The 13,230-nt window shown below is 43.9% G+C and overlaps 1 protein-coding gene across 1 annotated transcript in view; it reads right to left on the reverse strand.

Annotated features, from left to right (window-relative positions):
* Positions 1–358: 358 nt before the first annotated feature.
* cul4b (cullin 4B) overlaps positions 359–13,230 on the reverse strand; it is a 97,104-nt gene continuing 84,232 nt past the window's right edge. The window contains exons 16-20 of the mRNA XM_070882665.1: positions 7,915–8,028; positions 4,421–4,526; positions 3,560–3,732; positions 2,058–2,210; positions 359–1,682 (exon numbers count right to left, since the gene is read on the reverse strand). Coding sequence (XP_070738766.1) covers positions 1,587–1,682; positions 2,058–2,210; positions 3,560–3,732; positions 4,421–4,526; positions 7,915–8,028 — 642 coding nt within the window. The 3' untranslated portion in view covers positions 359–1,586. The remainder of the gene's footprint in view (positions 1,683–2,057; positions 2,211–3,559; positions 3,733–4,420; positions 4,527–7,914; positions 8,029–13,230) is intronic.

Here is a 13,230-nt window from a genome sequence, read left to right on the forward strand (position 1 = left end):
CTGCTTTTTTCCTCCCACCTCTGCTGACAGCATTAACTCCAGTTGAGGTACAGTTCCTCAGGCATTGGCAATCCTCTGGTGCCTCAACCCAAATAGCTCATATTGACAGACTCTTCATTCATGAAAAGAATCACTGCCAAACCTAATCATGTTCCCATCCAATAGCAACACACACACTTTCCAGCAGAAATCACTATTCAGCAATCTAAAGCAGAAATCCTGATAATTTTTCCTATCCTAGCCCCAAAGTTTGAAAGTTAGGTTAAAAAGTTAGTATTGACAGATTAACAAACTCTCCCAATTATACTGACACGGGGAAGAGAAAGGGAGATTAATTATAGGCTTATTACACAGGAACTATTTAGTCAATATTTATTGAACACGAAAACCTTGAATATGGACTTCTTTCACTTTCTGTAAGGGACACATATGTACATATATAACAATTTCATTTGGAAAAGCCACAGTAGTCTCTGTGCACCTCTGTTGCCCACTTGTAATTACAAAGGCTTCTTATTGTGCATTAGGTGTTTAATTTTCACATTCTCCAAAGAACTGAGCAGTTTAGCAGACATTTTATCAGGTTCTCCTCCCCCTCCACCTGAAGTGAAAAGGTTTAATAGTACAGGAAACAAGCAAAGTTTTATACAACCCAAGCTAACAGTAAAGGTTGAAAAGAAAGTACTTTGTATTTTTTTTTTGCAATCTACACCCTGATGAAAGTTCTGTCCAGCTGTAAGTCTCCAAATATTGTTGCATTCTCAGTGGTTAAATCTATTACTGTTGTGATAAATGATAAATACAACATGGCAAATGCTTTGGAATTTTCCAGCAGGGTCAAAATACAAAACAGACATCACTGCATTACACACAATATTTTATTACCCACATTCCACTTTTGGCACCTCCTTTAGTTGTCAAAAACGCTGGCAAAAAAACTGAACAAAATCCACATTTGCAAAATAAAACATGTAAAGATAATGTTCACAACTAAGGATTGATACCATTTACTCCTTGCAATACTAAAATCAATGTTAAAATAAAACTTCCAGAAATAGTGAGCAATTAGTCTTCTCTCAATGCAGAGTTTCAAGTGTGAACAACAGAGGTGGGATGTCAAATGATGTCAAGAAGTTTGAAGACTCATGCTCATTTACAAGAAAAAGAGAAAATAAAACAAGCTCTCCCTCCAAAAAATAACATGGACGCAACTCAAAATGATTCAATGATGTGGCTAATCACGAAGATAAAACTGTTGAGGTGCAGTTTTGCATTGCATCTGTTCTTCACAATTACCAAAAGTTAGTATGAAAGAGGGGGAGGGGTTGCACTTGCTTTTGGTGTCCACTGCTACCTCAAATATGTGGAAGTCCAACAGCATTAGCAGAGATTCACAAAGTTCTCTCTGGATGGGCACATTTTCCTTCAGAGAAGATCTCTCCCAGTCATTTCAGTAATGCCATCCTCCATATATTTCTAGGCAATACGAACTAAAAAACTCATTTACTGGGATGAACACTGTAGCGTTAAGCCATTGACCATCCGAGATTTGAAGTGCTTGATGAAGATTTTCTTCATCTGAAGTTCTATGCCACATAGTTGTATTGGTTGGTATTTTCTTTGTCTCTCTCCATGTAGTCTCTGTCAATTAAAGACTCTATTCTTTTCTTTAGATCAGCAGGCTGAAAGAAAAATGTAAAATGTTATTTATATAGTAGAAAGGAATCTGAGATGCCCAATTGTGGTTTAACCAGTGAATAATTAACTGAAAATTCTTATTTGATTTAACTAAATTACAGGCTTCTCAACTGGGAAATCCCAGTGGCTTACAAGACAAGTGCGCACACTCAACTCGGTCTCCCTCCCAACCACAGCAACAGTCTCTGTACATGCCTTAGCACTCCTTTGAAACAACTACCCCTTTGTGGTTTCTGAGAGGGGGAAAAGGTACCCAATGAATATCAAGTCAGCACCAAGGTCCCCTTTAGATTGCAAGTTGTTGTACTTCACATACTATATTAGGTATCTACATCAAGAAAAGACCAAGTAACCCATACCTTTACTGGAAATTTCAGCTGGTTATACACTTCAGATACGAGGAGATTGTGGCTCAAAGTTTTTCTCATTTTCATGATTCGGACAATAGCAGCATCTATCTGATACTGCCTGTCTTGGAACACTCTCTCAGTAGTGCTGGCCTGTTCTTCGACCTACCAGAAAGAGAGTAAGTGTGACGGTAGCAATGTTTGGACTTGAAAGAATGATAACATAGGAATGCTAACTGCACTAATTTAATTTACACTCAAATTAAATTGAACCAATGTTTGAAATGGAAACACAAGATAGGCATGTTAAATAACTTTTTTTTTTTAAAAACAAAAAGCATCTACTGAATTCATCTCCAATAACAACTTGCATTTATATAGCACCTTTAACATAGTAAGACATACGGAGATGGGAGTAGGCAGTCTTGGTGACGGAGAGGATGTGGCTGGAAGCCAAGGTTGAGAATGATCTGATTTAGCTCCCGACATTGGCCGGGGAGAGTGATGGAGTCGGTGGCTAGGGAATGGAATTTATTGCAGGAACCGAAAACAATGGCTTTGGTCTTCCCAATATTTAATTTAATGGTTCCAGTCAGTTAAATGCTCAAGTGAACATTTTTGCTCAATTTCCAAATGAGGGTTGGGTTGTGAAGTGGGTTAAATGCTAGTCTTTCAAATTTTCCCAATGCCTCAACTGGTTAAGAGTTACACCATTCCAACGAGGAAGGTTGAGTTCAATTCTTAGCCTGCGCTGAGTTAGTTGATCTCGACTGGGGCAGTGGTTCGGATGCTACAATTCGCATCAGCAGTCAAGGGTTAGGGAGGGTGTAAAAAAAAAAAAGAAGAATAAATGTGTCATCATAACAGCTCCTGATCTTCACAGCGATCATATGCGTAGAGAGAATATGAATGAAGAGAAATAAATGCATAAGTTGGTGAAGAAAGAATCGAGCTCAGCTACAAACATCCTGCTGACATTCACTGTCCAGGTTCAGACATGGAGAATGGCCATTTGTGAGAAATAATGGAGGGCACATGTGCTACTGTACATCAGTCTTCAGGAGAGGAGAGGAGAATGGGGAAAAACAATGGCAAGAGACAGGAGGATAAAAATTGCTCTAAATACAGTCACTGGTCTTGCACTTTTGAAACTTTGGTTTACATCCAGATTGATGGGATTAAAGACTGCAAAGTTCAGAAATAAAGTTTAGACAGTATTAATAAAAACCTAGTGGTCACACTCATTTGATGCTAAACTGCCATTCTCACTCAATAGGCCACAGAATGGTTGATGTGGGAAATGGAAAAACCTTACAATGATGCAGTAATGGGTCAGCTTCTGAAGTTGGAATTGTGGCAATCTTTTGAGGCAAAGAAGAAATATCACTCTGGATACTGACTCTAGGTGTCTACAACAAAGTTTCCATTCTCCACCACCAACATCCCTCACCTTGAATAGTCCAAATTTAACTGGCGGCACGACAAATCCTCAAGTTATGAGAGGTCTTACATACCGTTTCTTTCATCTGGATCTGATTAATCTTGATCCTGAACAGCTTATGTTTGAAATCATCATTACAGGTGAACTTGTCATAGTCTTCTACATCTTTGCTTTTGGGAGTCTTGGTCAGCACACGTGCTTTGCCACATGCCAAAGACTGTAATGTTCTTCGTAACTCTCCATCCTCTGATGGAAGAAATTTTCGTAATTATCAATTTTATACCTGTACAAACACGAGAGATTTTTTTTGTCCCTCCCATCTTCTGAGAGTGCCAACTCTTGCTGGGGTATGATTCCACTGGCACCCTCCAGTATTTTGCCGAAATGGCCACTTTCATGTGAGCCCAGAAAGAGAATGTCAGCAGGCTTTTCAAAAATGAAGGGCATCATAGCCAATTCTGATCTCCATATATGAACGCACATCCAACTTCGCAAGTCACTGGATAGCAATGAGGAAGAGAAAACCTGGCTGATTTTTTTCCCTTCCCAAGCTCAAGGTTGCTCAGATTAATTGCTGTGCCTCAATTAGTAGCCTCAGCTGAGATCATCCAACAAGCACAGACCAAGCCAATTCATTAATTCTTACATGTAGGGGATAATTACAAGAAACATACATGTATTACTACAGCATTTAACCATTTGATTTTTGTTTTAGTTTAGAGCACAGTTGTTTACTTTGACTGTAAATGACAAGTTTCTGAAACTTGCTTTCCGAGTATTTGTATTTCTCGATGTTTTGCTCACTTTTCAAACAAGAGCTTTTGGAACACCTTGGACAGCTCTATAATATTACTATGTAATTAGGGCCCCAATTCATCAGTAAAATTCTACATTCAACAAAGCTCCCGTTCTTGAATAAAAGAAGAGCACAAACCTATTCCTGTAGCAGTTTTAATTTCTTCCAAACTGAACTCCTCCCCTTCATTAAACATGAGTAGAACCAGAGTTTGGAAAAGCGACACCTGAAGCTCTTTCTTACCCTATCATAAAAGCAGATTTCAGATATCAAAAGATTGCAACAATTAACCTGAATTAAAATTGAATGGTTTGAAATTGAGAACACCCACTTGGATATAGAAAACTGGGAAATTCAATGCTGCCGTCTAGCACTTTAAAATGAAAACATAAATGTGACCTGATCTCTTAAGAATTACATGTTCTCAAATGTAATAATTCAGAGTATTTGTAACCAAAATAATATTCTTTTCAACCAATGTTTGCAACTGGATTGGTCTACCTCCCATAGACAAGCTGCAATGCAATTTCATGCTTTAAAATGAGTCATGTTTTCCCCTGTTCTAAATTTCAGAACCCTCAACATGTCACAGCTTCTCTAGAGACTATATTATGGAGCTATTTTTAAAAAAAGCTGCCATGTATGAAAGTAAAAACGAGGGGAATTGTACAGAATTTAATTTATAAAAACTTCCTCCCCCAAATTTTCTCCTGAAGACATTGACTCTTGCTGGCAGTAGATTACACTCCTTCAGCAATTTACCCAGTGGCAATGTGTAAGCCTAGAAAGCAAATGTCAAAGCATCCAGCCAGGCTCAATCTTGTCCTCACCCAAAGTCCACACATATGCATTTCCAGAGGATAGTGATCAGGAGTGAGGACCTTGGCTGATACTTTATTCCCCAAAACACTATTCCCCCAAACCAGAAGCGCTGAAGTCAATTTCATCACAGGAAATCACATCCTGGCTGAGACCAGCTAACTCAGTACATACTGGGGAATTATGGGCTATCCAGTTTTCTCTACCAGCAAACAAGTTGGGGAAGGAACATAAAAAGTAGTTATAAAATCATTTCTATTACACATCCAGTACAACAGCTGGGACAGTCACACAAGTGATTATCCACCTGCCCACTCTATTTATATTCCTTAAACCATGTGTTCAGGGTCCACAGTCTGCATAATATTTGAACTTTGCTGGGATAGTTGGAAATGATTTTTTTTTTGTCAGTTCTCAACTCATTTCCTGGAGAAAGTACTTCATTATGCAGTAGTGGAACATTGTGTTAGGATGGGGGGGGGGGGGGGGGGGGAAAACAGTGTTAAGGAACTTATTCAAGCAGATGTAAATGTGTATTCCAAGTATGTCAGATTGTCCTGGCCTTGAAACTAGCAGAGATTGCACAGCAAAATGTAAATAGAATATTCCAAATACATTTTGCGCTCAAAATGAAGAAACATTCTTATGCTAGTCAGCTGCCAAGTAAACCTACTTCTATTCTGCCCTGACAATAAGCTTAACTGAAATGTGGGCCGGTTTCCCTCTACTGCACCCGTATGACATGCATCAACTTTCCACACCAGCCATCGTTAAGGGCAGTTTTGTGTTGGGGGCATATGTTCACAAAGAACTGAATTAAGAGTGCTCAAACATATTTCACAAAGGACCCTTGGTGAGAAAACCACAAGAACACTTTCATCACTGTGGGCTGGATTCTAATCCAGGATCCAGAGAAAATCCAGTATCTAAATTATTGCACAAGTCACTCACCATAAATGATTTAAAAATAAAGAACGAACTTGCATTTATATAGCATTTTTCACATCTTCAGGACATCCAGTGAATTACTTTTGAAGTTTAGTCACTTATGTAGGTAACATTTGCAAACAGCAAACACAAACATCAATGAGATAAATGACCAGTTAATCTGTTTTGGCAGTGCTGGCAGAAGGATAAATATTGGCCAGGACACAGAACTCCCCTCCTCCAAGTACTGCCTTGTGATCTTTTAAAGCTAACTGAACAGCCAAGGCCTCAACTGAGGTGTCGGCATAGATAATGTGCTTAAATCCTGGAGTGGGGCTTGAATCCATAAGAACATAAGAAATAGGAGAAATAGGCCATACGGCCCCTCGAGCCTGCTACAGTCATTCAATAAGATCATGGTTGATCTGATCATAGACTCAGCTCCACTTCCCTGCCCGCTCCCCATAACCCCTTATCGTTTAAGAAACTGTCTATTTCTGTCTTAAATTTATTCAATGTCCCAGCTTCCCACAGTTCTCTGAGGCAGTGAATTCCACAGATTTACAACCCGAAGAAATTTCTCATTTCAGTTTTAAATGGGCGGCCCCTTATTCTAAGACCATGCCCTCTAGTTCTAGTCTCCCCCATCAATGGAAACATCCTCTCTGCATCCACCTCGTTAAGGCCCCTCATAATCTTATACATTTCGATAAGATCACCTCTCATTCTTATGAATTCCAGTAAGTAGAGGCCCAACCTTTCCTCATAAGTCAACCCCCTCAGCCCCGGAATTAACCTAGTGAACCTTCTCTGAACTGCCTCCAAAGCAAGTATATCCTTTCGTAAATCTGGAAACCAAAACTGCACGCAATACTCCAGGTGTGACCTCACCAATACCTGTATAGCTGTAGCAAGACTTCCCTGCTTTTATACTCCATCCCCATTGCAATAAAGGCCAAGATTCTATTGGCCTTCCTGATCACTTGCTGTACCTGTATACTATCCTTTTGTGTTTCATGCACAAGTACCCCCAGGTCTCGCTGTACTGCAGCACTTTGCAATCTTTCTCCATTTAAATAATAACTTGCTCTTTGATTTTTTTCTGCAAAAATGCACGACCTCACACTTTCCAACATTATACTCCATCTACCAAATTTTTGCCCACTCACTTAGCCTGTTTATGTCCTTTTGCTGATTTTGTGTCCCCTCCTCACACATTGTTTTTCCTCCCATCTTTGTATCGTCAGCAAACTTGACTACGTTACACTCAGTCCCTTGTTCCAAGTCATTAATATAGATTATAAATAGTTGGGGTCCCAGCACTGATCTCTGCAGCACCCCACTAGTTACTGATTGCCAACCAGAGAATGAAACATTTATCCCGACTCTGTTTTCTGTTAGTTAGCCAATCCTCTATCCATGCTAATATATTACCCCCAACCCCGTAAACTTTTATCTTGTGCAGTAACCCTTTATATGGCACCTTGTCAAATGCCTTCTGGAAGTCTAAATACACCACATCCACTGGTTCCCCTTTATCAACCCTGTTGGTTACATCCTCAAAGAATTCCAGCAAATTTGTCAAACATGACTTCCCCTTCATAAATCTGCCATGTTTACCTGGTCTGGCCGATAGGTGACTCCAGACCCACAACAATGTGGTTGACTCTTAACTGCCCTCTATGGTTCAATAAGGTGGCTCACCTCCAGCACCTTCGAGGGTAATTAGGTATAGGCAATAAATGCCAGCCTTGCCAGCAACACCCACATCTCGAATTAGTTTTAAAAAAAAATACAGCCCAATAAGAACCATTAAAACTATAAAATTTTATTCTACAGCTTCTAAATGTATTTGGAAATAACCAAGTCCAATTTTTGAAACGTACCTCTTTAAATTCTGCTTTCAGTACACAATGACCCAATGTTGATTGCCACTGTAACTTTCTACCGCTGTGCTTACCCAGATAAAAGGTCTTGAAAATCTCCTGAAGTTTCACCATCTACACAAAAAGAAAACAAGCAGTAGTGTTTTGGTAATGGTTTAAAACCCTCCTTTTCAAGCTATTTCTCTGCTTTCCTGGCTATGCATCAAGTGACATAATGCTGCTGAGTCAGCTGTTGAGGTACATGAAACAGCCCAAGGAGACTAGCCTTTATTGCGGGTAAGCACCAGGGCTCCAGTCAGAAGTTCCTCACAGTAATAGAGGTAGGTCTGACATTGAAAAGTTAACAAATCCACATTTTATCATCGACACAGTGCAGCCATGTGCCATTCAAATCAAGTTGCTCTTCAATTCTGTTAAGTCATTCTTGAACATCCATAAAGTTTGTTAAATAATGAACAACGCCATTCAAACCAGAAGTTCCAGGTTTGATTTCTGCTCTGTGTTGACTTCATTTCTCTCAACTATGACAGCATTTGGGGTGCTACAACTGAGCTGGGAGGGAAAAACAAGCCAAAATTCGTGATTGCTATTCTCTATCTCCTGCCGGAAGGAGTGTGTGTGCATGCATCAGGTGAGAACAGGATAAGATTTAGCTCTTCCTTCTGTGTCAAATATTCTGTCAACATTCAATGTCTAGACTCTCAAAAAAAATGGTCACTGGGGTACTGGGTTGCTGTTGCCAATTGAATGGTAATCTCTCCTCATAACTTAACTCTTGGAGCCCTGGTAACATTCTGGTGAACCTACACTCCACTCCTTTCTAAGGTGTGGTGCCCAGAACATACACAGTACACCAGATGTGGTCCAAACAGGACTTTGTATAGCTGCAGCAAAACTCCCTCCCCTTTATATTCTAGCCTTCCTTCTAGTTATAAAGGCTAATATTCCATTAGCCCTTCTGATTATATTTTGTAACTACTACATTTTAGTGGTCTGTATAAATGGACCCCTAAATGTCTTTGGACCTCCACTGCTCCTAGCTTTTCATCATTTAAAAAAAAACTCAGATCTATCCATTTTTGGTCCAAAATGGATAACCTCTAACTTGCCTGTGTTGAGATTAATCTGCCACTCACTTCATCGATCAATGTCAATTTGTAATTTTATGCTCTCATCTACACAACTTACTATACCACCAATCTCTGTCATCAGTAAACTTGGATATAAGTCTCTCCATTCTGTTGTCTGAGTCATCAATACTGAATAACTATTTGTACTAAGTCTCCCTTCTGCTCATGCATCTCCTGAGGGGGCTGGGGATTAGGGGCGCGGGGTGGGGGGAGGAGGAGAGATGACGTTGGGGGGGGGGGGGGAAGAGAGAGGAAGAGATCGCTGTGGGACGTTGGGGGGGGGGGGGGCGGGAGAGAGGAGAGAGGATGAGGATGAGGAGAGATCGCTGTGGGACGTGGGGGTGGGGAAGAGATCACTGTGGGACGTGGGGGAAAGAAGGAGGAGGAGGAGGAGAGATCGCTGTGGGACATGGGGGGGGGGGGGGGGAGAGAGAAGGAGGATAGCTGTGGGACGTGGGGGGGGGGGGGGGGAGAAGAGAGGAGAGATCACTGTGGGACAGACATTGGGGAGGGGAGGAGGAGAGATCGCTGTGGGACATGGGGGGGGGGGGGGGGAAGGAGGAGAGATCGCTGTGGGACGGTGGGGGGGGGGGGGGGGGAGGAGGAGGAGAGATCGCTGTGGGGCGTGGGTGGGGGGAGGAGGATGATGAGAGATCGCTGTGGGGGGGGGGGGGGGGGAAGATTCGCTGTGGGGCGTGGGTGGGGGGAGGAGGAGGATGAGAGATCGCTGTGGGGCGTGAGGAGGGGAGGAGAGATTGCTGTGGGACATGGGGGGGGGGCGGGGAGGAGGAGAGATCGCTGTGGGACGTTGGGGGGGGGGGGGGGAAGGGAGGATGAGGAGAGATCGCTGTGGGGCATGGGGGGGGGGGGGAAAGGGAGAATCGCTGTGGGGCGTGGGTGGGGGGAGGAGAAGGAGAGATCGTTGTGGGGCGTGGGGAAGAGATCACTGTGGGACGTGGGGGAAAGGAGGAGGAGGAGGAGAGATTGCTGTGGGACATGAGGGGGGGGGGGAAGAGTAGGAGAGATCGCTGTGGGACATGGGGGTGGGGAGGAGGAGGAGGAGGAGGAGAGATTGCTGTGGGACATGAGGGGGGGGGGGGGGGAAGAGTAGGAGAGATCGCTGTGGGACATGGGGGTGGGGAGAAATCGCTGTGGGGCGTGGGTGGGGGGAGGAGGAGGAGGAGAGATCGTTGTGGGGCGTGAAGAGATCACTGTGGGACGTGGGGGAAAGGAGGAGGAGGAGAGATCGCTGTGGGACATGGGGGGGGGGGGGGAAGAAAGAGTAGGAGAGATAGCTGTGGGACATGGGGAGGGGGGGGGGGAGGAGAGAGATCGCTGTGGGGCGTGTGTGCGCGGGGGGGGGGGGGAGGAAGAGAGATCGCTGTGGGACATGGGGGGCGGGAAGGAGATCGCTGTGGGGCGGGGGAGAGGAGAGATTGCTGTGGGACGTGGGGAAGAGATCACTGTGGGACGTGGGGGAAAGGAGGAGAAGAGATCGCTGTGGGAAATGGGGGGGGGTGGGCGGGAAGGAGGTGAGATTGCTGCGGGGCGTGGGGAGAGAAAGGGAAGAGAGAGAGATCGCTGTGGGGCGGGGTGGGGAGAGGAGGAGGATGAGTGATCGTTGTGGGACATGGGGGGGGCGAAGGAGGAGAGATCGCTGTGGGACGTGGGGGGGGGGGGAAGGGAAGAGAGAGAGATCACTGTGGGGTTGGGGGGGGGGGGGAGAAGAGATCGCTGTGGGGCGGGGGGTGGGGAGAGGAGGAGGAGGAGGAGGAGAGATCGTTGTGGGACATGGGGGGGGGGGGTGAAGGAGGAGAGATCGCTGTGGGACGTGGGGGGGTGTTGGGAAGGGAAGTGAGAGAGATCGCTGTGGGGTTGGGGGGGGGGGGAAAAAGAGAGATATCGATCGCTGTGGGGCGGGGGGGAGCAGAGATCTGTGTGTGGCTGGGGGGTGGGAGGGTGAGAGACAATGTTTTTAGTACATCTCAAGCTGGATGCCACTGACTGAAGATCCACTTAAGACCACTTTTTCCAGGGCAGCCGGCAGGTTTGGCACTAGGTCAGTGGTAAGTGATGAATTTTGCAATTTTGGGCGGTCTGTCGGGCATGTGCATGGGCGGATGGTATGCACACCGCCCAGCGCTATGTCTCTGGTGAATTTTCCGCCGGGCGGTATGTAGGTATTTTTTGATGAATTTCGCGATTTGGGGCGGTGTGTCGGTGGTCCGCGGGCGTTATGTCCACCAATTTCAGGGACGATAGGTTTGTTAGACATGGCCTCCCTTTTACAAATCCATGTTGACTCTCTATAATCAGCTCAAATTTCTCCCCCACTACAGCTGTTAGATTAAATGGTCTGTAATTTCCTGGTTTCTCTCACTTTTCTTCAAAAATTTTCCAATCTAAAAAGGAACAATTCCTGAATCGAGCACGCTTTGGAAGATTATGGCTAAAGCAATTGCAATTTTTTCTTCAGTTCCTTTAAAACCCTTCGGTGGAAACCATAAGGTCCTAGGGATTTGTCAGGTCTTAAATGCCTTCAATTTTCTAATACTGTTTTCTTGCTTAGTTCCAGTCCTTGGGCCCAAATTTCCCGAGGAGTTGCTCAGTTTATTTTTGGAGCAACTTAAAAATCACAATTCTCCCCATTTAAGTTACTCCAGTGTAAGTGAGTTAGTTAGTTTTTTTTTAAAGTTCGGTTTTTTTCCAAAAGGGGGCATTACCAGCCACTTACGCTTGTTTTGGCCATTTAAAGTAAGTTAGGCCAGAAGTGGCCACTTTTGTACGTCCTGAAAAATCCTGCGGTGAGTTAAGAGATTAGCGCAGGTAGCCTCCAAATGACTGTTATGATAGGAATGCTAGTTTTTTAAAAAATCCCAAGCAGTGAGACTGGACAGGGCGTAGGTGCTGTCAGCCTGATTAAACTGGGTATATTTTTTGCTAAAGATAGCTAGGTATTAAAATACTGGAAAATCTTTGAAGATTCTTTTCTCTCTTTCCCCCCCCCCCCCCACCCCCTCCGATCAAAACTCTTGCCCCCCCCCACCCTGTGCCTTGTAGCCCTCAGCACAGGAAGGCAGCGGCTGGCCTGTGCGGCAGGCCACTCGGCCCAGCGAACATCGCGGCATCCCTTCGGCCAGGGATAGGGTAGCCCAGACGCGCTGGGAGGGCCAGGAGCTACTACGCATGCGCGCAGCTGCCGGCACTCTCTTCGGCGCAGGGCTGTAGCCTCGCCCAGCACGTGTTCCGATCCACTGCGCCACAGGCCATTGGCCTGGAACCAACGGGAGAATAGGGAGGTAAGAAATCGGTGCCGTTTCTGTACTACAAAGTCGGCGCACCTAGCAGAGGGGGGAAACTTGGGCCCCTTGATTCATTATTTGCCTCCTGGAATGTCAGGTACATTATCCTCTTCCTCTACTGTGAAGACCGACACAAAGTAATTATTCAACAAGTCTTTATTTTCATTTGCAATATTAGCCACATCTGGTTTTAAAGGGCCTACATTATCCTGAACTAGCCCTTTTCCTCTGATCCAATTGTAAAACTGTATTAATCTTAATATCCCTCGCAAGTTTGTTTTCATATTCTCTTTTTGTAGCTCTGACTATCTTTTTTGTCTTCCTTTGTTGTTCTTCATATCTCTCCCAGTTCCCTGGACCTACACTATTCTTTTAACTTTTGTACACACTTTCCTTTCATTTTATATCTCTCATCTCTTTAGTGTACCATGGCTGTTAAGCATAGAACAGGAAATAAAAACAGGAAACACTATCTTGCAAACTGGGAAAATTTCATAAACTGTCAGTTTTCTAATTAAGCAAACCATTTTGTAAAAAAGTAATTGTTTAATGAGTATATTCATTGTAGTACAATATATAACTTTGGTGCATTCATGGACCATGCTAGTACAAATAAAGACTGGATACGGCTTATTCATTGATAATGCTACCTTTGATTTGACCCAGGGCAGTTGCTTTCCCCCAACTCCCTGCCTGCATGGAAATGCCTACCGTATCATTGTTGCCACCTTCATAGCATAATGGAGATTGAGATCTTGCTGCTTGGGAAAAATGGATATAAACCATTGTCCTTTACTGAGTTGCACATCAAACTATATTGTAGAATACCAAAGACCATGAATTGGATATGCACAGCAACATCACCACTTGTATTACTATTTTTG

Source organism: Pristiophorus japonicus, chromosome 6 (genome assembly GCF_044704955.1).
Source record: "Pristiophorus japonicus isolate sPriJap1 chromosome 6, sPriJap1.hap1, whole genome shotgun sequence".
Classification (NCBI taxonomy): domain Eukaryota; kingdom Metazoa; phylum Chordata; class Chondrichthyes; family Pristiophoridae; genus Pristiophorus; species Pristiophorus japonicus.